Source organism: Hylobates moloch, unplaced genomic scaffold (genome assembly GCF_009828535.3).
Source record: "Hylobates moloch isolate HMO894 unplaced genomic scaffold, HMol_V3 SCAFFOLD_10, whole genome shotgun sequence".
Taxonomy (NCBI): domain Eukaryota; kingdom Metazoa; phylum Chordata; class Mammalia; order Primates; family Hylobatidae; genus Hylobates; species Hylobates moloch.
This window is the reverse complement of record NW_026652285.1, coordinates 22,105,933-22,129,070: the sequence shown is the minus strand read 5'-3', so window position 1 is coordinate 22,129,070 and position 23,138 is coordinate 22,105,933. Positions and strand designations below refer to the sequence as shown.

Here is a 23,138-nt window from a genome sequence, read left to right as displayed (position 1 = left end):
AAATAAAATAAAATAAAATAAAATAAAAAACAATAAAACCCTGGACAGGCTCTTCCTAGGTATCAAGGCCCCACACTCTGGGCAGGCGCCCAATACCCCGGCTCATCTTCCACCTCTTGCCCTGGCTCCTAGCACACCTCTCTCCACCTCTCCCCAAGACCCTCTAAGGAGACATCTTCCCTGTCAGGCCCCTCCACCGTCTCCCAGTTTTGTGGCTTCTCACCCCTTTTGTGTCTCAGCCTCTGGATACCTCCCTACCCACGCCCAGCCGCCCCTGCACCCCGGCGTCATGGCAGTCTGTGCACTTGGAACCATGATGCCACATGCATTCTCTCGACAGGAGCCCCAGGAGGGCAGGGCTGCCCTGGCTCCCTCACCACTAACTCCCCAGAACCTCCACAGAGGCTCCCAAGCAGTGAGGCCTTAGTCATTCTCCACAGAGGAGAGCCAGTCCTGCCTCCGACTTCACCCTCACTTAATCCACAGCAGCCTTTGGGGTAGGATAACATTGTTCCCATCGTACAGATCAGAAAGTGAGGCTCAGGGAAGGTAAGTGGGGTGCCCAAAGCCATATGCTTGATATGTGGCCGGATAGGAACTCAAAGTCTGTCTGCTTCAAAGCTTATGTTCTTTCCAGGGACCCCCAAGACCCCAGAAGGCAGGGTAGAAAATTCAAATAGCAGTAAGTGGGCCGGGCACGGTGGCTCACGCCTGTAATCCCAGCACTTTGGGAGGCCAAGGCAGACAGATCATTTGAGGTCAGGAGTTCGAGACCAGCCTGACCAACATGGTGAAACTCCATCTCTACTAAAAAAATACAAAAAAAAAATTAGCCAGGTTTGGTGGTGATTGCCTGTAGTCCCAGCTACCCAGGAGGCTGAGGCTGGAGAATTGCTTGAACCCAGGAGGTGGAGGTTGTAGTGAGCCGAGATCGCGCCACTGCACTCCAGCCTGGGCAACAGAGCAAGACTCCGTCTCAAAAAAAGAAAACAAATAGCAGTAAGCAGAAGTACAGCGCTCCAAGTGCTGGGCACTGGGTAAACCCTTTACTTAGATCATCTCATTTAATCCTCAGCAATAGGCTTATGAGCTAGGGATTACTGTTAGCTCCATTTACAGACGAGGACACTGAGTCATGGCCAGGTGAGTCACCCAGGCTCTCAGAGCAATGGGTGATGCAGTCAAGAGTCAAACCCCGGTTCATCCCAATCGCCGGGAGGGAAGGCCGTGGTCTCTCCTCCCACTTCTCCAGCCCACAGTGCAGCCTGGGGCCAGGATTTATATCCCATGGATCCAGGGGCCCTGCCCTTCTCCTCTCAGGGTCCTGCTGGTTCCCTCCCAGGCCCTCCCCAACTACTCCCTGAAGCCCCCTTCACCTCTCACCTGGATCTCCACGATGGCTCCTCACTGGTCTTCTTGCCTCCAGCGTGGCCCCTCCCTAACTCACTCCCAGGGAGCCAGATGGATATTTTAAAGCTGTAACTCCCTTGGCAAGAGCCCCTGCGAGATTTTGGTTGCCCTTAGGATAAACACTAAGCCCTTTGCTGACTTGCCTGCCTTCTTCTTGGGCCTTAGCTCTCCTACGGAAATCACTCTGGCCTTGCTCCTTGTTTTCCATGAGCCCCAGTGGCCATCTTCAGGATGGCCTGTCAAGCCAGGGCCACTGTGGGGTGGTTTTGCCAGAATTCCAAGCCCGACTTGATCAGATCTATCCCACAGCAAAATCCACCTCTCTTGTTAACTTCTTTTACGTAAGTTCTTTAAATCCCCATGCCAGGAAGTTCTTCCTAGCATCTAACCTCCATCCTTCATGCAACAACCTACACTGGCTCTCTCTGGCTCCAGAGGCTGTCAGGGTAGGCCTAGGAGAAGCTGGAGGGTTCTGCTGGAGCCAGCTTCCACATCATTCCTCCACCCATCTTACCTTCCCCTTCTTGGTGAGAATCTGCTTATAATACAACCAGCCTTCTCTCCTGATATCGCTGAAGGTCGCATCTGAGAGGTCAGAGGTTGAGTGTCGCTTAGAAGGAGCGTCAGCATCTTCAGAGGTGCCCCAGCTATCCAAGGACTGCAGGGAGACAACAGAGGACAATTTAGGGTGGCTCCCACAATGCCAGCATCTCAGGAACCCCATGGACCACTTGTGGCCGCACAGGCCTGATATATGCCTGTGCTACACTCCGATGTTCTGTGCGACCTCATGGGCATTGCTTGTCCTCTCTGGACCACTTGTGTTGAGGTGATGAGACATACGTAAAGGAAAAGCCAGAAAGGAGGAAAGGCTATGACCTGTCAGCAGACCACACGCCTCACCACGCTAGAGGAGCCAATTCGGAGCCTCCCGTAACTTTATAGACTTAGAAGAATTAAGGAAATGGAGGAAGCGATCGTGTCAACGAGGAGTTAAATAAACAGGGGAAGTGGGAACATCAACAAAGGCTGAGTGAGTGGAGCAGGTAGTCATGTCCACGAGGAGTTAAACAGAGGAAGTGACAGTGTCAACAGGACTCCAGCCAGAGGGCGCAAGTCAAGGGAGAGTTAAGTAAGCAGAAGTGATAAGAAATAAGCTAGGTGCCAACATCACCGGGGTGTTCAACCAACCAGTGAGACAGAGCACTTGACATCAAGATGGCTTTTCCAGTCCATCTATAATCAAAAACAGCCAGGGAAAGGTGGGACGGGCACGGTGGCTCATGCCTGTAATCCCAGCACTTTGGGAGGCTGAGACAGGCGGATCACTTGAGGTCAGGAGTTCAAGATCAGCCTTGCCAACATGGTGAAACCCCATCTCTACTAAAAACACAAAAATTAGCCAGGTGTGATGGCGCATGCCTGTAATCCCAGCTACTCGGGAGGCTGAGGCACGAGAATCGGTTGAACCCAGGAGGCAGAGGTTGCAGTGAGCTGAGATCGTGCCACTGCACTCCAGCCTGGGCAATAGAGTGAGACTCCATCTCAAAAAAAAAAAAAAGAAAGAAAAATCATGCATGAAAAATATATATATGATTTTAAAAACACCAATATGTCCAGGTGTGATGGCTCATGCCTGAAATCCCAGCATTTTGGGAGGCCGAAGCAAGATCACTTGAGGCCAGGTGCGGTGGCTCATGCCTGTAATCCCAGCACTTTGGGAGGCTGAGGTGGGTGGATCACCTGAGGTCAGGAGTTCGAGACCAGTCTGGCCAACATGGTGAAACCCAGTCTCTACTAAAAATACAAAAATTACCTGGGCGTGGTGGCACACGCCTATAATCCCAGCTGCTCGGAAGACTGAGGCAGGAGAATAGCTTGAACCCAGGAGGTAGAGGTTGCAGTGAGCCAAGATCATGCCACTGCACTCCAGCCTGGGCGATAGAGTGAGATTCTGTCTCAAAACAAACAAACAGCCGGGGCTATCACAGGCCTGATCCTGCCTCCCCAGGTCCTGAGGCTGGGAACTCCACCTGTCCACCAATCTCAACCCTGTGTCCCGGCCACACCTTTCCAGTGTCCACCCCTGACCCCATCCCATGAAGACAAGACACGATGCAAATACTGACAAGGGTAGTGAAGGAAACAAATGAAGCCCCAAATATAAGCTTGGGGAGCTTCTATACTAGCTGGGGAGTCAGGCAGGGAGGAAGGGAAACACCAATTGTGCGTGAGGCGTGCTGAGGAGGAAAACATAGAGTAGCGAAGGGAGGCGTGAAATGTCAGGAGCGGAGGCTGGAATTTCAGGGAAGACCTAAAAAGCCCCGAAGACAGTGGAGAAGTGAGTCATGTGGCTATGGGGGATGGGTCTGGAAAGAGGCAGTCCAGACAGGGGACCCTGGGTGGGGCTGCACTGTGTCATTCAGGGATGTCGGGGCCCACAGCAGAGGGCAGGTCCCGCAGTGGACACGAGGGTGAGGGGTGCAGGGAGGAGGGGGAAGGCAGGAGCTGGAGCAGGAACCCCCATGCCGAGGCTGTGGCCCCACCTCCCTGACACCCTCTCTCCCCACACCCTCACTCCTGCGTGCGCACGCCCGCACACTTGCAGCTCACCCCGTCGGTGAAGAAGCTCCGGAGCATCCGCAGGCTGGGTATGCGGTTTGGCAGGCGCCTGGAAAGCGAGGGTCGAGGGTGAGGGATGTGGGCAGCAAAGCTGGGCCCTCACTATCTCATCACCCACCAAACCCCAAGGCTCAGAGGCCTTCCAGCAGGGGAGGCACACTGTTCCATGCATAGAGGACCCCAGGGCCAAGAGCCATGCCCCAGAGCAGCTGGCCAGGGTGGCTGTGGCCACCCCACCCCATGTCCAGACAGGGTCTCACCGCAGAACCCGGCCCTCGTCGCGGAAGGTGTTGAGTCCATCATCGCAGGACTTGGAGCGCTCCGTGGTGATGGCCAGCAGGTAGGAGGAGCGGCGGCCAGCCTTGATGCTGCCTGCAAAGCCGCCCACATCGGGCCTCAGGGTCAGCGGGGCAGCAGGTCAGGGGCTTCCCAGAGCCCTCCCTTCTGGGCAGGGGCAGGAGGTGACTCTCCCAAGTGGCCCCAGGAGAAGCGGAAACCAGAGGAAGAGGCCAGACATCAAGCAGCAGGCCCAACAGAGACCCCTGGGACTGGGCAGCAGGGGAGATGGTGGGGCTGGGGGTGTGGGGAGCGCTCACTGCAGTCCTGCGAGTAATGGCGCCCGAGGGTGAAGGTGAAGGTCGGGGAAGATGGGCTGGTGCCCAGGACAGGGGCTGAGTTCATGGCACTGGAGACCACAGCAGAGGCAGGGACGTGCTTGGCTTGGAGGTCAATGCTGGGGCTGGTGGGCTCATCTATGCACGTGGAAGGAGAAAGGTGTGAAGGCGGCAGAGAGTGGAGCCTGCCTGCCTCTACCCGAGCCTTGCCAGCCCCCATGCCACTCGCCTCCAGGCTCAGACACATCCCAAAGGGTCTTGCTGGCAACATGCCCACTGTCAAGCATGACTGGCCCACTGCCCAGACTGTGGCCATGGAATCCTTCCCCTCAGGAGTGGGGCTGAGCCACCCTCCTTAGACCAGGCTCCTGAGGACAGAGCCAATATTCCCCCATCAGACTGGGAGCCTCCTGAGGGCAGGGATGGTGTCTGCCCCATCAGACTGAGGGCACTCAGAGAGAATGAATTATGTCTCCCCTCTCAGACCAAGAGCCTCCTGAGGGCAGTGGCAGTGTCTTCCCCCTCAGACTGAGAGCTTCCTAAGGGCAAAAGCTCCCCCATCAGCTGGGGCTCCTCAAGGGCAGAGATGACATCTCCCCCTCAGACAGAGTGCGCTCTGGAAGAAGAGACTGCCTCTCCCGGCCACAGCCTAGAGCCTTCCTTACTAACAGAAGGGGCTTTGTCTCTGCTCCACTGAAGGCTGGCTGGGGGGGGCCAGGGCTGTGTCTTCCCCCTGCCCCAGGCCTCCTCCCTTTCACTGTCTGGTAGGGTGAGCTCACCTCCCATCTACCACCATCCCTCTCCATTACCCTGCATCTTGCTCTTTCTCCCCAGCCCCATCTATCCTGCTCCCTCCTGGACACCTCATATTCAACAGTCCTGAACTTTCTCCCTTTCTCACTCCCAACATGGCGGTGAGGCACCACCTCCAAGCCCGGCCAGAAACCTGGGCATCACCCAGCCGCTCTACTCTCTTGCCTCTCCCTCTCCTGCATCCAGTCGAAGGCAAGGCAAGCCTTAGAGCGTTCCCTCTGCTCTCAAAAGCCAACCCCAGTGACTAATGAGACCCTTGGGCCTGAAAGGGTCCTCACAACCCGGAAGGGGGTCCTGCCTCTCTCACTTCAGGGTCTTTGCATATTCTATTCCCTCTCCTTGAATATTCTTCCCCTGGTAAACTCCTTCTCATCTTTCAAGTCTTAGCCCAAATGTCCTTTCTCCAAGATTCTCACCATAGCCCTTCTCTGAGCCCTTCTCCTCAAGCTCCCTGTCCCACGACATGCCCATCCCAGTGGATTGTCCCTGCATGTCCACCACCCTCTGCTGGACCATCCAGTCCAGGAGAGCATGGAGCCATGCACAGGGCCTGACACAAATATCTGTTGAGTGGATGGAGGGATGGAGGGTGGATGGAAGGGACAAAGAGGGAAAGATACAAAGCGAAGATGGAAGGAAGAATGGGAGAATGGAAGGAAGAGTCAAAGGAAAGAAAGATGGATGAATGGGTGGAAGAAAGGATGGAACAAATGAATGAACAAAAGAAGAAGAGGAAGGAAAGAAGGAAGAATAGATGGATGGATAGATGGATGAATGGATGGAACAAATCAATGAACAAAGGAAGGAGAGAGGAAGGAAAGAAGGAAGGAAGAACAGATGATGGATGGATGGATGGATGGGGAGTAGGAGAAAAGAAAGAGCGTATGGAAAGATGCTGGAAGGATAAATGAATGAGAGGTAGGATGGAAGAAACGATGACAGAGAACAGAAGGAAAGATGGAAGAATAGATGGATGGATGGATGAACAGATGAATGAACTGACAGAGAAACAAGATGATCCCACCAGCACCCAGCCGAGTTCTGCCCATGGTAGACAGGCAGATGGGGTACAGCAGGACACAGACGGCCGACAGCTAAGTCCTCCAGGACAGCCACATGTACCATCACTCACCAATAAAGGGGATGGAAGCCAGAGAGTCTTCGGTGGTGGCCAAAGGGACCACCTTCCTGCCCAGGCGTTCCCCTCGCCCACTGGCCTCTGGCTCTGGGGACTCATCACCAAATCCAAGGTTCATCTGTCTTGCAGGGGTCAGCTGAACCTTGCGGCCCGTCGGGGGCTTCTGCCTCAGGACGACCTCATCGCGGCGATCCTCCGCAGGAGGCTCCAGGGCCCGGGTGCTGGGTTCCGGCCGTACAACCCTGGGTGGCTCGGAGGCCTCTGGTGGGAACAACGCAGGGGACTGGGCCAGGTTGAAGGTAGGCAGCCCCCCAAAGGGTGAGTCCCGGAAGGAGAGTGCGTGCAGGAGGCCGGTCCGGCGCTGGAATGATGGGCTGTAGCTCCGGTAGCCGATGTACCCGAGGTCATCCAGGCCCTGCAGGCCAGACGGGGGCGGGGCCTGGGGCCCTGGCAGGTCCCGAGTTGGGCAGGCGGGGGTGCGGGCAGACGAACGCTGGGAAGCCCAGCCACACCGCTCAAAGCGGGGTGACACCAGTGCCCCTGGCCCCAGTGCCTCGGCAGAACGGGTGGCCCGGCTCAAGTAGTCATCTGAGCGAGCTCGGTGCCAGCCCTCCTGGCCCAGCTGGCTCAAAGCATCCTGGGAGGTGGAGCAGGGCCACGGGCGGGGGGCAGCCACCTCCTCCAACCGGTCCTGGGAGGCGCTGCGGGCCCGGGGGGCCATGGCTGGGCACTGTCGCTCCCCCGCCCTGCGGGGTACCTGGTTTGACAGCCAGTGTGACAAGGCCTGCTGGCACTCCAGTCTACTGGGGGGCACCCGGCTGCCAGGCTCCGGGAAGGCACGGGGCGTCCGGGGCTCCGAGGCGAGGTGGGGGAAGGCGCCAGGGCTGGGGCGGGGCTGGCTCATCCCCAAGGAAGAGTTGTCCAGGTGGGCACGGGCAGCAGGTGGCACGCGGAGCCCCGGGTCACTCCAGGCAGCAGGACTCCGGGGGTCACTGGGCAGTGCTGAGGTGGGCTCAGGCACCATAGTGGCCCTGGTGGAGGCCCGGGTGGGAGGGGCGTAGATCTTGCGGGGGTAGCAGATCGGGGGTGGCTCTGGGATGCTGCGGGCCTCTCCAGAATACGGCTCGTTCCCTTTCAGGTAGGCATCCTGGGAGTAGGCCTGGCCGGAGACACAGAGACAGGTAAGCAGGGCCAGACAAGTCCCACGGGGTAGGGGAATGGCAGCCCGAGGAGGTCAAAGAGCCCAGGAGGGGAATGAAGGGAGAGGACCAAGCGGTGGGGGGAACGAGGGGGCAGCATAAGTGGTTGGAGGTGGAAGGGCATGTCCAGGGAGAGAACAAAGAAGAAGCAAGAAGCCTTTGAGACAAGGCAAACTCCAGCAAAAGTGGGATTTCGCTAAGACTATGACAAGGACTGCCCTAGCCACAAACATTCCAGCATCTGTTTCCTGGGGTCCTCCCCGAGTCCTGGCCTCCACGGCCTGCCTGCCCCCTTATGTCCACCAATGCCCAAAGCTCCTCGGGTGGAGCCGGGAAACCCCGCCGAGACCAGTCAAGGTGGCAGATGAGAGAAGAAAGCCGGCTAGGGGTGTGTCCGGGTGGGGCAGAGGCTGGCAGAGCCCAGCTGTCCCTCCATCCCCGGGAATGGGGAGCTGGCTCCTGAGCCACAGGGGTGAGGAGGAGTTTGCCCATCTCCTGCCAGGCTTGAAGGAGGGGACTTGAGCCACCTTCTGCCACCCCTGGGCCTGGAATTTGGCACTGGGAGCTGAGGCTGACGCCGCATTGCTAAGGAGTGACAGGGCCAGCGCCCAGGCCCAGCCAAAAAAGGAGTCAGCTCCCAGGGACAGCGGCCTTGTGGCCTGGGCCCAGCCTGGCCCCTGCTGAGCTGCCCAGGAGCCTAACTCAAGGCGAAGAACCCAAGGGTGGGAGGGTGAAACCAAACACACATACACACCACACTACGAGGAGACACCGGAAGATACACACCCAGAGACACACACACACACAGTAAAACACAATGAAACACACACAAATAACTACACCTCCAGTCCCAGGCACAAACATCATGTGATGAGGACAAGCTAAACCACACCCCCACACACTCAGCCCCCTCCAGCTGGCACAGGGGCCAGCACACACATACCTCTCCCTCCTGCCATCCCGCCGTCTCCCCAGGCTCCCGGCATCATCACGGCGGCGGCGGCATCCCAGCCCACCTCCGCCTGCCCCCCAGCTCCAGCTAACCCCCCTACTGACCACTGCGTCGCTCTGGCCAGGGCCTCTGGTCCCCCTCCGTCTGCCCTCCCTGCGGCTCCCCCTCACCCCCACCCGGCTCTCTCTCGGCTGGCTGGCGGGAGGAGGAGGGAGGAGAGGATGGGTGTGGAGGGGCCTCGCCGCGTCGGTGGTGGCGTCAGCAGCTGCCGAGGCCCGATTGGCCTCCAGCCTTGGCTTCCAACCACAGGAATGCCTGGGCCCCACCCTCTGGCTGGCGGAGATGCGGGGGCCAGTGGAGGCCCCCAGATGCTGACATCTGGCGCTGCCAGCCCACCCCAGCCTGGGCAGCAGAGCTTGAGGCTACTGCCCTTCCCACTCCTTGCCCCTGCCAGCTGGAGAGAGTGGGGGACACCCTAGGGTCCCGCCCTGTCACTCCCCCATAGCTGGCCTCGTCTCAGCCTGGGGGAGCTGTACAGGCAGGGCCTTGAGACTTGGGGTGAGCAGTCCATCTCAGAGCCCCCCCTCCTTCCTCCCTCTCCCTAGGAAGAGCAAGGGGACAATCGAGGTCAGGGGTGGAGGTTTCCAGAGGGGCATCCTGCCAGCCATGGCACTGTGATTACAGTGATTATGAGAGTGCGTCCAAGGCAGAAGCCAGCACAGCAGCTCCCAGGGCCTCCCCGGGGACAGTGACCTCAGGGGCAAGTAAGCTGCCATCTGGCTGGGACCCATGAGACCAGGGAGGTGGGCACCGGGCAGAGCGGACTGCCGGGGCTCCAGGCACAAAGAGGCAGTGTGTGAGAGTGTGTGTGTGTGTGAGAGTGTGTGTGTGTGAGTGTGTGTGTGTGAGTGTGTGTGTGAGAGTGTGTGTGTGTGTGTGTGTGTGTGTGTGGAAGGGTATGCTTGGGAGTACAGGGCCTGCTTCGTGCAGTGTCTGGGCCACGCTCTCTGTGTGGTGGGCTGGATGCCGTCTTCTAGGTATGCTGAGGTGTCGAATGTATAAATCTGGAGTCCTGTGACACGGGTGGGCGCATGTGCTGAGATGGGCAGGATGCCGTGGTGTTTGTGGGCATACATGTTGTGATAGGGCGGCATGGGTGTGTAGTTATGGAGGTCCGAGTGTGCGAGGTACTATGCTGTTTGTACTGCAGGGAGCCAAGGGGCTGGTGAGTGTGTTGTGTTTTAATGTTTGTGGGTGTGTGTTGTGGTGCACTTCGCTGTGTGAGGTGAACTGTGGCAGTGGGTGCTTGTGTGGTTGTCTGTACTGTGGTGCGTGCCTGGTGCTGTGTGTGTGTCGTGGTGGGCTTCGTGCTATATAGCGGGTGGGACTGTGGGGCTGTGCCATGTGGCTGTGCACCTGTGTGTGCTGCTCGGGTACTGTGTGGTGCACATGACGGTGGGGTGGGATGCGATGGGCAGTGTTCGATGTGTGCTCGGTGCCTGTGTGGACACACCCACCAGAGACACCCTCACTCAGGGCCAGGCAGGGAGGGGCTGCAGGGAACAGGCATCTCTCCTAGGAGCTGACAAGAACGTGCCAGGCTGGCAGAGCCTGCTGGGCCACCCTCCTTCCAGATACCCTGGCAGGAATCCTGCCTACCAAGGACAGGTCTCCGGCTCCCCCAGCACAGAGCAGCTCCGAATGAAGCAACAACCAGCCCCAGCCCAGGGAGGGGCCTGGCATCCCCAATTGGGCAATGTCGGCCTGTGCCCTCCAAACACTTCCTTCTCTGCCTCCCAGGGGAGCCGGTGCTGCCCCAGGGCTCAGGGGTCTCCTCTCAGGCCACAGGGGCCGGACTCACCAGCTGGAGGATGTCCTCGTCCTTGGGCATGATAGACAGCTCCAGAGTGTCATCACTACAGAGACAGGCAGAACGTCAGGCTGGGCCAAGGAACACGGTCCAGGAGGAAGGGATCCTGGTCTCCAGGGCATCCCCAGGGCAAAGGGGAGGGGAGATAATATGGGACGAGGGGTCAGGGGCACTCACCTATTCTGGATCAGAGCTATGACCTGAGAGTAGGTCTTCCCAATGACGCTTTCCCCATTCACCTTTACCAGCCGGTCTCCTGGGGACAAGTAGAGCATGAGTGATGACCAAGGGGCATCAAAGGCCCCATCTGAGAACCCCTGTACCAGGCATGGCTAACACTGTGGGGACAGGAGCCTCCCCAACACCTGGATCTGAGAATCAAATCCTAGCCAGAAGGTAGAAAGTAGAGCCCAGGTAACTGGGCCAGCTCACCTGTGCGAAGCCCCGCCCTATGGGCAGGGCCGTCTTCCTTCACATTCTTGACAAAGATGGTGTCCATGGGCTCCAGGCGGTGCCGGGAGGAGGGTCCTGGTGGGCATCAGCCAGGTTAGCTGGGGGTGGCTGCTGAAGGTCACACCCATGCACAGCTACACACACAGGGGACACACACTCAGAGAATGACTGCACTCGCCCGGTCACAAACATGCACAGGCCCACACATCTATGGGGACCCTGGACAGGCCTATGGAGGCACAGAACCCGACAGGAGGACACAGACCTGGGAGAAAGAAAACCTATAGGGATATACAAAGAGTCACTCTGTAAACACCTCCTGTGTCCTCTTCATGTGCTAAAAACTACACTAAAAAGGATGAACAGACCAGGCGCGGTGGCTCATGCCTGTAATCCCAGTACTTTGGGAGGCCAAGGCAGGTGGATCACTTGAGATCAGGAGTTCGAGACCAGCCTGGCCAATATGGTGAATCCCTGCCTCTACTAAAAATACAAAAATTAGCTGGGTGTGGTGGCATGCGCGCCTGTAATCCCAGCTACTCAGGAGGCTGAGGCAGGAGAAACACTTGAACCTGGGAGGCAGAGGTTGTGGTAAGCTGGGATTGAGCCACTGCACTCCAACCTGGGTGACAGAGTAAGACTGTCTCAAAAAAAAAAAAAAAAAAAGGCTGGGTGCAGTGGTTCAAGCCTGTAATCCCAGCACTTTGGGAGGCCGAGACAGACAGATCATGAGGTCAGGAGTTCAAGACCAGCCTGGCCAACATGGTGAAACCCTGTCTCTACCAAAAAAATAAAAAAATTAGCCAGGCGCGGTGGCAGGCACCTGTAATCCCAGCTACTCAGGAGCCTGAGGCAGGAAATTGCTTGAACCTGGGAGGTGGAGGTTGTAGTGAGCCCAGATCGCACCACTGCACTCCAGCCTGGGTGATAGAGCAAGACTCCATCTCAAAAGAAAAAAAAGGATGAACAAGCACAGCCCTTGTCCTTCCAGAGCTCCCTGTCCAGTGGGGGAGGCAGATTCTCACACATACACATGTGCACACACGAGTCACGAGACAGAGGAAAGGGCGCCATACAAGAGGCCATAACAGTTCTGAAGACACGTGGTAGGGTCAGACGCGCTCCTCGCAGGGATGCCCACTCCCGCAGACCCAGCAAGACACCCAATACTCACATCCCCCACCTCCTCCCTTCCCCAGGCTCAGGGGCTCCAAGCAGAGATCCAAGGCCCCTAGGGTGGTCACAAATCGCATTGCACCCCAACAAAGTTCCTCTGCTCCTAAGTGCTGCTAACTCTAAGCTAACAGAGAAATGGGCCTGCTCTAGGTCAGCGGGCTCCTCCCTCACCACGGCCTCTGGATGGGGATGCAGGAGTGTCCTGTGGCTGCCCAGCAGAAGCCCCAGTGGCAGAGCAGGAAGGCTGCCAGAGAAGGCGCTCTGCTTTGAATACCCTGGGGGCCTGGGTGTCCACCAGGGGCCTCTGGGGAGCAAGGGCCACAGCAAGGGGAGTCAGGCTCACATCGTATGAGAGAAAGACCTCTCAGGGGGCCCCCTGACTTCCACCAGGTCCCCACTGTCTCCACCTCCAAGGACAGCCTTTGCTCAGTGCTCCCACCACCAGCCCCCAGGCCCTGCAGCTCTGCCCTGCCTTGTTCTAGGCTGGCAGCAGCTTGAGGGCAGGGGCCAGGTGGCAGACACCCATCTGCGCCCCAGAGTGCCGCCCACAGTGAGCCGAGCTCAGCAAACTTCTGTGAAGGAAACGCCCAAGGGAGACAAATGTGGGAAAAGAAAGAGGGAGGACAGGGAGAGTGAGGAAGAGGCGCCCAGAGGGGGCCAGACCAGGGGCACAGACAGGAGCAAAGGCAGGAACAGGAGTCAAGAGACGGGGGCACAGAAAAGGACAGGCAGTCTTGGGGGAGCACAGGGAGAGACAGGAGCTGGAAGAGGAGTCCCCGTGCAGGTCCAGCGCCCGCCAGTCCTCCCTTACCTCCTCCACGGCCTCCATTCTCTTCCTCCTGCAGGGAACAGAGGAGTGGGTGTGGGCGTCAGTCCAGCCCTCAGCAGCCAGGGGTGGCCCAGCTCCAGTGGGCAGGGCCCCTTCAGGTTCCCGCCACCCCTTATCTCCTCCCAAGTAGCCCAGCAGGGGAGGGTGCGGGAGGGGTGTCCGAGGGGCACCAAGTCCGAGGCCAAGTTCCCCAGTGACATGTGCTCCCATCACCTCAACACCCTAAACATCGGAGAACCCGCAATCCAACAAGTGACCCAAGACCCCTTTCCTGGGGGAGCTCCCAGCCCAACGAGAGAGGCATCACACAGGCTCACACACACAGAAGACCCGGGCAGTCACAGATAGGCACATGACAAGCGCAAACTACAGCTATCAGGTCCAGGGAACGCCAAGGGGAGGACTGATTAGAGTCCTCCTGGGGAGGGGACTCAAAGACATCTGAGGGTGGTGGGGAGAAGGCATTGTGGACAAGGGAGGCGAGGTGTGCAGACGCTGGCTGGCAGGGATAAGCGCTCACAGCACACCAGGGGCTGAATTGCTGAGTTAAAGGAGAAAGTCAACACCAGCAAGTGACAATACTCAGGCTAAAGCATTCAGGCTTACAGGACAGGAAGAGGGAGCCAATGGAAGTTCTTCTGTGGGAGAGAGTGGAGGTGAAAATGCCAGTTAGGGGAGAGGACTCTGGCACCTGGGTGCAGGGTGTCAAGGGGACCCACTAGGAGGCCTCTGGGATCACCCTGGTAGGTGATGGCACTAGACTTTGTGGGGGAATGAGGAAGGAGGGCATGGAGGTCAGAGGAACAGGCTAATTCAGCTGGATGTGGCATTTTAGAGCTGGATTGGACCTTCAGCGTCATCTCTTCTAACCCTCTCCACACATGTACCCGTTGTATAGCTCGCAGGGTATGGTGTGTTCAAGGCCACTCAGAGACTCAGTGGCAGAGCCAGGGCTGGAACCCAGGCCTCTGTGGCACCCCAATGAGGACAGGGTAGGTCACAGGAAAGCTGCTGGGCCCTTCTGGGGAGCAAGCACTCTGCCCCCCTCCTCCCAGGTGGGGTGCACTCCGGCTGATGCAAGCTGACAGCACTGTGAGAGGGTGGCAGAGGCAGACAGATGCATTTGGACGGCTGAGCTCCCTGCAGGCTGCCAGGCGGCAGCATGAAGGACGGGAGAACACAGCCTCCTCCAGCCTCCAGGCCAAAGGCCCCTCCCAGCCCTGGGCAGGTTCTGGAAAGGAGAGGCAGCCTGTTCCTGGCTTGCCTGGCCCTAGGTCTTCCAGCCCTAGATCCTATGCTGTCACGCTTCATTCAGCAGGGTCCCCTGAGAGAAGATGCTAGGGGGCAGAAGGAAGGGCATTCTGGGGAAAGAGTGAAGGAAGTACTGGGGGTTCAGGAGAACTAAGGGGCTGGTGTCCTTGGGCATGAAATAGGGGTCTGTGCCCCCTCCACACACCATCAGCCCCCACTTAGGTTGTTAAGCACAGCTGTAGCCAATGAGAACAGTTATGCAGGAGCCCCAGAGCTTCCGGCATGCATGTGAGAGCTGCACAGTTACATGTACACATGACATGTATTTGCAGACATTATATGCACACATAGAGAGATACACACATGCATGTCCATGGCCAGCACGCGGTGCACACAGAGAGACACGTGAGCACACGAACACAGACAGTGAAGTCCCCTGTTTGGTTCTCTGACAGGTGGGACCAAGGGAGAGTCCCCCAATAGCTGTGCAGGCAGATCCCAGTCCTAGGGAAAGTGGATAGAGGGGTTCATTGACTCCAAAATCAATGTCTCCTCCCTGCTGGAAAAGAAGTGGTGATGGGAGCAGAACCCTAGTCGGGGGCTTTTGTTGCTCCCTGGGGCCCCTTCTGTCTCCTTCCCACACTTTTGCTTCGCTGTCAGGGACCCCTCCCCCTAGCTCACAGCCTTGGATTGGGGTCAGGACCCCTGGTTCCTGGACTCAGAAAACACAACGTTTACATTAGGGCAGGAGGGACTCTGAGGGGTCAAGTTGATAAATGTCCTCAGGTTCCAGCAGGAGAAACGGAGTCCAGAGATGGGGAGGCGGCCCCAAATTCACAATGAGTGAGGAGTTGTCCCAGGACTGGAACTCTGGGCTCCTGTGTCCCAGCCTGGGTCTCTTTCCAGAGCACTGCGCTGTGGCCAGCAGGGGCCGGGGGCGTGCTGGGAGGGCTCCCACAGGTGTGCTAGGCCCTTGAGAGCTCACGCTGGAGAGGGGAGGAGCAACCCCAGCTCAGAAGCAGCCGGTAGATCAGGGGTCCCAGGAACTCCCAGACAACTGTTCACCTGCCAGAGACAAGCATCTGGGGGTGTGAGGTGAGCATCCTGGCTGCCCACCTGCAAGGTCCTTGCCCTGCACCAGCCACCCCTCCCTGTCTCCTGAGAAGACCCAGGCCACAGTGATTAAAGTGTTTGTCCACGGTCACACAGTGCAAATAACCCAGCCAAGGCTGGCACTGCCTCCCTGCAGTCCTCCTCCCCAGGCCACAGCAGAAGGGAGTCAGGCCGGACCCCAGGAAGGGCTGCTTCTCTGAGAGGGTGAAAGGACCATGAAGAGGACTGGCACAAAAGAGTCTCTCTCCCTCATGAAAGCTTCCCCAGACCAGGGCAGCGGCGAGCCGGGCATACCTTCAGGCTGCAGTGCACGGCCGACTCGGGTGGGTACACGATGAAGTGGCGCAGAGTGAAGCCAAAGCCGTCCTGGGGACTTTTGTGCAGCAGCAGCGTCCTCGGCCCCTGCCAGGGGAAGGGGCGCCTAGGAGAGCACCCATCTCTTGGGCCCAGTGGCAGCTGTGGGAGACAGGGAGGCCAGGCTGAGCGCCCGTGTGGCTGATACTTCTGGCTGTTTGCACCACCTCCTGCAGCCCACAGGACCAGAGGGGGCACCAGAAGGGGTCTTTCACCCTAGGGTTGTCAGGCATCCTCCCTGCCCATGACCTCCTCCTCACCCCTTCCTTACTCTCCCACCTTCATCATCCCAATAGCTTTTTCCTTCTTTCCTTTCCCCTCAGTCACCTCAATGTCTTTGCCCTCAGGAAAATAACTCACTGAAGCAAGTTCATTCAGTTCAGTTCAGCTGAGTTCAGCAAATGCTCACTGAGCACCTACTATGTGCAGGACCCTGGATACAGCCTTCCTGCCCAGGAAGTGCCTGTCGTTGTCTTAGCTCATGCACAATCTCACACACACACATGCACACATACATGCACTCCCAGATAGACACATACTTAGGCAGACACCGCCCCAGCCACATACACTCATGCAGATGGAACATACCACAAACATACAGACAAGCACGTGCAAATATGCAGACACACAGATACACACACACAAATGAGTACACATGTGCACACTTATGTAGACACATAGATATGCACAGAGTTGCACAGAATCAAAGTCCTGCACACACAATGCATATGCATCACAGACATGCAGATACACACATGCACAGCAGACTGGCACACACGCATCCTTCAAGAACAGCAGGAACACAGTGGGGACCAAGAACCAAGAGGGAGCGGACTGGACATCAGACACCTGAAGGGACTTCCTGAGGCTCCAGAGCCCAGCCCAGAGGCCTGGCTGGTTCACCAGAAAGGCTTGGGGTGGCTGGGCACAGTGGCTCACACCTGTAATCCCAGCACTTTGGGAGGCCAAGGTGGGTGGAGACCAGCCTTGGCCAACAAGGTGAAACCCTGTCTCTACCTGTAATCCCAGCACTTTGGGAGACCAAGGCGAGTTCGAGACCAGCCTGGCCAACATGGTGAAACCCTGTCTCTACCAAAAATACAAAAATTAGCCGGGCATGGTGGCTGGTGCCTGTAATCCCAGCTACTCAAGAGGCTGAGGCAGGAGAATCACTTGAACCCAGGAGGGAGAAGTTGCAGTGAACTGAGAGCGCGCCATTGCACTCCAGCCTGGGCGACAGAGCGAGACTTTGTCTCAAAAAAAAAGGCCGCAGGTTTCAGAGACACTAAAGCCTCCTGTCAGACCTCCCAAAATTCTTGGGATTCTCCAAGATGACGTGGCAGAGGGTGTCTGAAGACAAGACTTTGGAAGGGGCACACAGGTCTGTTTCTGGGGCAAGAAGAAAAACAGTGCCTGAGACAGGGCTCCCTTTGGGACACAGAGAGGGAAGGCGGGTAACAGGAGGGTGTCAGATGGATGGTGCTCACGGAGCCCAACTGGGGAAGATGGGAGCCACTGAGAAGCTGCCTGGCTTTGAAAAGCCAAGAAGCCCCCTAGAGGACTCTTAAATCCATAACATCATGTGGCCTAACCTCTATGTTGCCCCTAGTCCAAGCCCCTCAGAGGGCAAGAAGCCCCCACCACCAACACTCCTTACTCCCCTCAACTCCTCCTCGGCACCAGGCAGGAGGCATCAGCTGACAGGAGAAAGGCTGAGGGGCTGAGTGTGGAGGAAGAAGCTCATCAGTTCTGGAGTGAGGAGCTCCCGCTTCACTAGCAACATCCCCTTTTGTCCCCTTCTCATAGCTGGAGAAAGCTCAAAAACATCTGCCACTCAAATGTCCTGATGCCAAGAAGTTCATTCATGGACCATCCACCCTCCTGTCCAGGCACCCAGTGGAGGGAGACAGCTGCCCTCTGCTAAGGATTTCCGCGTGGCGGAGAGCCTGGCTGCTGTCTAGCAGGCCTGGGGAAGAGGCTAGATCCTCCAATCTCAGAAGATTAAAGAAAAATGTGACAGAGACAATAGGCAATAGGCCTGCTTCATACAGCCCCAGGGGACAGAGCCAGGTGGAATATACAAGAGGCTGAGTGCAGCTCCAGGCAAGGGAGACAGACCCGTTCTAGACTGTTCTAATCCTATACAGTCTGGAAAACTACCCAGATGAGGCTATAAGTGCCCCCTACCAGACAGGGACCATGCAAAAGCTGGAAGACCCCCAGTCCAGGAGGTCTCAGCAGGGGTTTTGACATCAGGGGTAGTCCAGCATCTTCCACTTGTAACTTTAGCCTAGCCTCTCCCATGGTGCCCCACACCCCCATGGGGGCCCGGGGAGCCCAGAGGAGAAAATTCTCTGGGAATTCTGCTGAGGTCTGAAATCCCCTGGATTTCCCATCTCTGCTGACCTGGCAAGGAACTGATCAGGGAGCGAAAAGGGTCTGGGGGTCCCCTCACCAACTGCCCTCTCCTACCAGAAGCCCCTGCTCCTCCCCAGTGTGGGCTGCCCCCTGCCTGTCCCCCACCCAGGCTGAGAGCTGAGGCTGTTTGCAGGGCCCATTGTTTTGCTGCTGTCCTGGATTAAGGTTCAAGCCACCAGCTGCCCCAGTGACGAGAAGTGGCTGGGACAGGTCCCCGCACGCCCCCTGCCCCTCCCCCAGCACACATCCTGCCTGGAGCTGCCAGCTGCCTGGGGGGGCTGCTCCCTGGGAGGGCCTGCATGTAATCCAGGGCAGGAGGCACGCCTTCCTCTCCAGGTCCCCTCCTCACTAAGCACTACCAGCATTCCCTCCCTTATCTCTACCTCTCCCTTTCCTCTGTTCCTTCCTTCCAGTCCCCTTCCTCCCACCTCTTCCAACTAGGCTCTTGAGAATGTCAGCTACCACACAGCCACAGCTACCACACACCTGCTTGAAGAGGAGACACCAGGACACCCATCAAGAGCCAGGGCTGGCATCTCCTCTGTGGGAAGTTCTTCCTTGTTTAACCTCAATCCTTCATGCTATAATACATGCATGTTTCCTCTCCTCCCCTGTGACCTGGGATAGAACTGAGTCTTGTTCTCATCTTGAGGTGGGGAAGGTGGATAGGTGCAAAAACAGAGAAGGAGCCATTGATAACTAGAAAGGTGCACAGCTCACACACACACACAGCTCTGCCTCTCTGACTTAGGCACAGAGACAAGGGGACTGAGACAGAGTCACTCAGGGGACACAGGGACATTGCTGATTAAATTCTCCTGGCCTGGATCTATTTCCAAACACTCCCACCCTCATGTCAGGAAAGAAAGAGATGTCCAAAAATACCAGCTGATGGTGACAGCAGGGCAGACGGCCTTAGGCCACAAATTAGGCAGAGGTGGACACGTGGTGGGTTGGCAGCACCAGAAACTAGAACCCAGGAGCCCTGCTCCTCCCCCCGGGAGCATAAAGAGGTCATTGCAGGGAGCACAGTGTTCAGGCCGGGCATGGCGCCCACTGTGACTCACACCCTACCAGCCTGGTCCATCCCGGACATCAGAAACACCGCAGTCCCCCAGCCCAGCCCTGTCAGCCCTGAGAGCACTCACTACCTGCAGGGGCCCGTCTGCCACTCAGCCTCCTCGGCCCACTAGGAAACCCTCGTGTGCCGTGTCCAGGTCCCCTACCAGGGGTGGGGTGGGTCGTGTGCCCTGCTCCATTCAGCGGTGCCTCTGCCTGCCTCGGACTCGGGGTCCCTGCCCACCCACACCCTCTGGGATTCCTAGAAGCCCCAGCGTCTCTTCAAACGCTCTGGTCCCTTCCATCCTTCCACTGCCTGGAAACCGAGAGGGCTGAGCCCCCTGGAGGCCTCGACCCAGACTTGGGGTTGTCATCCCAGAAGCCCTGGCAGAGCTCCAAGCCACAAATCCTGCCACCCTCAGCCCCGTCTCTCAAGCGCCTCACTCACTCCCCGCTCCAGGGGCATCAGTCCTGGAATGCAGGGCGCACACAGCTCAAAGGCCGCAGGGAGTTGGTGACCCAGTCCCACTCAGACGACCCGCCTGGCCCCGCGTCACCTCGGCCGGCGGCCGTCCTGTGGCTGAGGCAGGCACCAGAGGCACCGGTTCGGCTTGCATCCACCCGACGGGCCCTCCCCGCATCCGGCCCCCCACCCCACACGGCCTGCCCACCACGGGCCGGGCCCGCCGGCCACCCCGCGGCCCCATACCTCCCCGGCCGGGCCAGGGCCGGCCCTCGACCCCCCGGGCGGCCGGCGGGCCCCAGGGGTCCCCGCCCGCCCCCCGGAGCCGCGGGCCCGGGGCCCCGGGGCCCCGAAGGGACGGACGGCCCGCGCGGACGGCGGCAGGACGGCTGGAGCGGCTCCGCGCCTCCCGCGCCTCCCGGCTGAAGGCGTCCGAGCCCCGACACGCCCGCGAGTCTCGCAGGGCTGACGCCTCCCCCTCCGGGGCGGCCCCTGTCCGCGGCCGCCCAGATCGCACACTCACACCCCACACGCCAGGGCACTACACAGTCCCCCGCACGACCACACCCTCGCACCCTCACACGCAGACGGCAGCCCTCGACCCAGACACGCACTTTCCCCCGGCCCGCACACCTTGCACCCTTCCAGCGCGCGCGCGCACACACACACACACACACACACACACACACACACACACACGGCAGCCCTCGACCCAGAGCAGCCCTCGACCCAGACACGCACCCTCCCCCAGCCCGCACACCTTGCACCCTTCCAGCACACACACACACACACACACACACACACACACACACGGCAGCCCTCGACCCAGACACGCACTCTCCCCCGGCCCGCACACCTTGCACCCTTCCAGCACACACACACACACACGCATACGCGCGCGCATCAGCCCCATGCACCCAGAGAAACAGTCACACATGCTCCAGGTGTCCCTCACTCTGCTGCACACCCTACCCACTCTGTACAGACCCGCACCACACACGTCCACCTGCCCACACATACTCACCCTATGTGGACATACCCCAGAAACACACTATCACCCCCCACACACAGGACACTCTTCCACATCGTATACACACACCTCAGACATCCGCCCAAGTGTATACGGTCCACACACTCAGAGAGATGCATGTGCAAGCACACCAGATCCACATTTACCCACCCACGCACTCCACACATACCCCACAGGGACCCCCACAACATGGCAGATGCCACGCACACACTGCACAGCTCAGGCACTCCAGGCATGGATGCCACAGCCCCTCGAGTGCTACGCACACTGCCCCGCACAGAGTGACAGCCACACACCCTTAGGCGCAGGTGGAGTCCCCAACCCCCCATGGGAACCACCCTCCTTCCCAGGACTCCCTACCCATTAGCTCTACCTAGAGGGTCACCACAAGCTGACAATCATTCAAAGCTGCCCCCTCTCCCACCCCTGGCATGTAAGCCAGACAGGAAGCGCCATGTTGTGCTAGCCCCTGCCCTGCTCGCCTTCCTGGCTCTTGCTCTTCCCAGGCCCCATCCGGGTGGGGCTAGCAGAGGCCTTGGCTAGTGGATGTGTAATCACCATCACCATTTCTAGCCCACTTGACTGTTCACCAACAATATCACCACAGCCACTTGCTGTGGCCCGGGGCCATTTCTATGGCCTCATTTGTAGAGAAGGAAACTGAGGTCCAAGAGCACCCAGCTTGTTATGGCAGCACCGGGACTCCAACCCCAGGGCCCTTCATCCCAACTTCTATCCTACACCCAAATCCTAGCCAGCAGCCAGGAAAGCGGGGCAGCTGCAGCCCAACCCCACTCCCGAATCTAGGAGGAGTCCAGGAGGAAGCGTCATAAGGGTTGGGCCTTTTTGGGGCAGCTACCAGAAGGCAGCACCAAGCAGAAGCAGCTCCCCTTTCCTCCCATTCCACCATCCACTGTCCCCAGCAAGAACCTGCGGGAGGGTGGCCCAATGGGGAGGTAGGAAATCCAGAAAGGGGGTGGGAGGTGGGAGATGGAGGGGCAGAGATGGGGAGGGGCCTGGGGGCAGAGAGAGGGGAAGGGAGCAGACAACAAAGTGTCAGAAGGTGGAGAAGCAAAGGGACGGGAAGGGAGCCTAGGGGACGGAGGTGGGAGGGGAGGGGGAAGGGAGCAGAGCGGACCACGAGGGAGGTCGGGATCAAGGGAGGGAGAAGAAAGAGAGAGGAAGGGTGAGGGTGAGGCGTGTGGGGGCGGCTGCCTGTGTCAGCCAGGGAGCTGGTTTTGTTCTCCTGTTTCCTGTTTGCTGTTTGCTGGGCTCCCCCTCCGTGCAGGAGCTGGACCCCCCACCCCCACCCTGGCGGAAGCCAGATGGGAAGAGTGAGGCTGCCACGAGCTGAGTCAGGAGAGCTTAGGGGGAGAGTGGGAAAGGACTGCAGCCGGGGAGAGCAGGACGCTCCATCTCCATCGGCACCCTCAACCGCCCCACTTCCATCGCTAGAAAACTAAGGATTCAGTGTCCGGACCACTCCTGCCCTGACCTGTCCTGTGACTCCTTCATACTCTCCAAAGGCCAGACCCGCCTAGACCAGCTGGAACCACCATCAAGATGTCCCCAGCCATGTCAGACTCTGGGGCCCCAAGCGGAGGGCAACCAGATGTCTTCAGCTCCAAGTCTGGCCTGTCCTGCCAGCAAGCAGCCAGTAAGTCCTTCCAGGTGCCTAACTTGCATTCCTCTTGCTGCTAGTCCAGTCCCTGAAATGGAGTGACTCTCCCCTCTCATCCCCCATGGAGCCTCTGATGGCCAACAGGTGCTGCTGTGTGCCCAGATCAAGAATCCACCTCCGCGGAATTCAAAACCGCTGAGGGTTCTGGGGCAGCAGGGAGGAGAGAGGTGGAGACGCAACATGGGTTTTCTGTGTTCAGACTGCAGAGATCTTGGAAAGGATCAACCATATACAATGTCCATTTCCTGCCCTCTAACCTGGCAGGGGAGCAAGGCCCAGCCGAGGAGGTAACAGATTCCTCCAACACAAACCACACCCTCCTTCCCCACCCCCACACCCAGCTGCCTCTGTGGGGACTTCAGTGGGAGAGTGCACACAGTGGGGCCTCAAAGCTTATGTAGCTTGAATAAATGATCCTCCAGGCCTAGGGAGCCTCTCCGCTCCCTCCCCCATTTCCTCTGGGAAAGGAATGTGGGGTGGGCCCCAGAGGGTGGTGGGGGAGGGGGCCCAGGGCTGGGAAATACCAGGCGTAGCTGAGATTCTATTCCAAGCCTTCCTGCCTAGCGTGAGTCCTCCCCCCCACGCCCTGCCCAGCTTCCTCCCCCTGCATCAGAAATTACCCTGCTGAGCTGCCCCTCCCATCCCCCTCTAGTTTGACCAGCTTGCAAAATCCATTCAACCTCATCTTCCTGA

The 23,138-nt window shown here is 58.5% G+C and overlaps 1 protein-coding gene across 5 annotated transcripts in view; it reads right to left on the bottom strand.

The window, feature by feature from the left end:
• The window catches only part of ARHGAP23 (Rho GTPase activating protein 23), a 95,720-nt gene that overhangs the window by 39,339 nt on the left and 33,243 nt on the right, over positions 1 to 23,138 (bottom strand). For 4 of the 5 annotated variants that reach the window (XM_032163399.2, XM_032163398.2, XM_032163402.2 and 1 more), the window contains exons 2-11: positions 15,735 to 15,896; positions 13,059 to 13,086; positions 11,051 to 11,146; positions 10,796 to 10,874; positions 10,610 to 10,664; positions 6,592 to 7,756; positions 4,629 to 4,784; positions 4,293 to 4,404; positions 4,024 to 4,081; positions 1,925 to 2,068 (exon numbers count right to left, since the gene is read on the bottom strand). In XM_032163399.2, coding sequence (XP_032019290.1) covers positions 1,925 to 2,068; positions 4,024 to 4,081; positions 4,293 to 4,404; positions 4,629 to 4,784; positions 6,592 to 7,756; positions 10,610 to 10,664; positions 10,796 to 10,874; positions 11,051 to 11,146; positions 13,059 to 13,086; positions 15,735 to 15,896 — 2,055 coding nt within the window. Of the gene's footprint in view, positions 1 to 1,924; positions 2,069 to 4,023; positions 4,082 to 4,292; positions 4,405 to 4,628; positions 4,785 to 6,591; positions 7,757 to 10,609; positions 10,665 to 10,795; positions 10,875 to 11,050; positions 11,206 to 13,058; positions 13,087 to 15,734; positions 15,897 to 23,138 lie in introns of those variants that run through there. The other variant, XM_032163400.2, reaches the window with a different exon arrangement.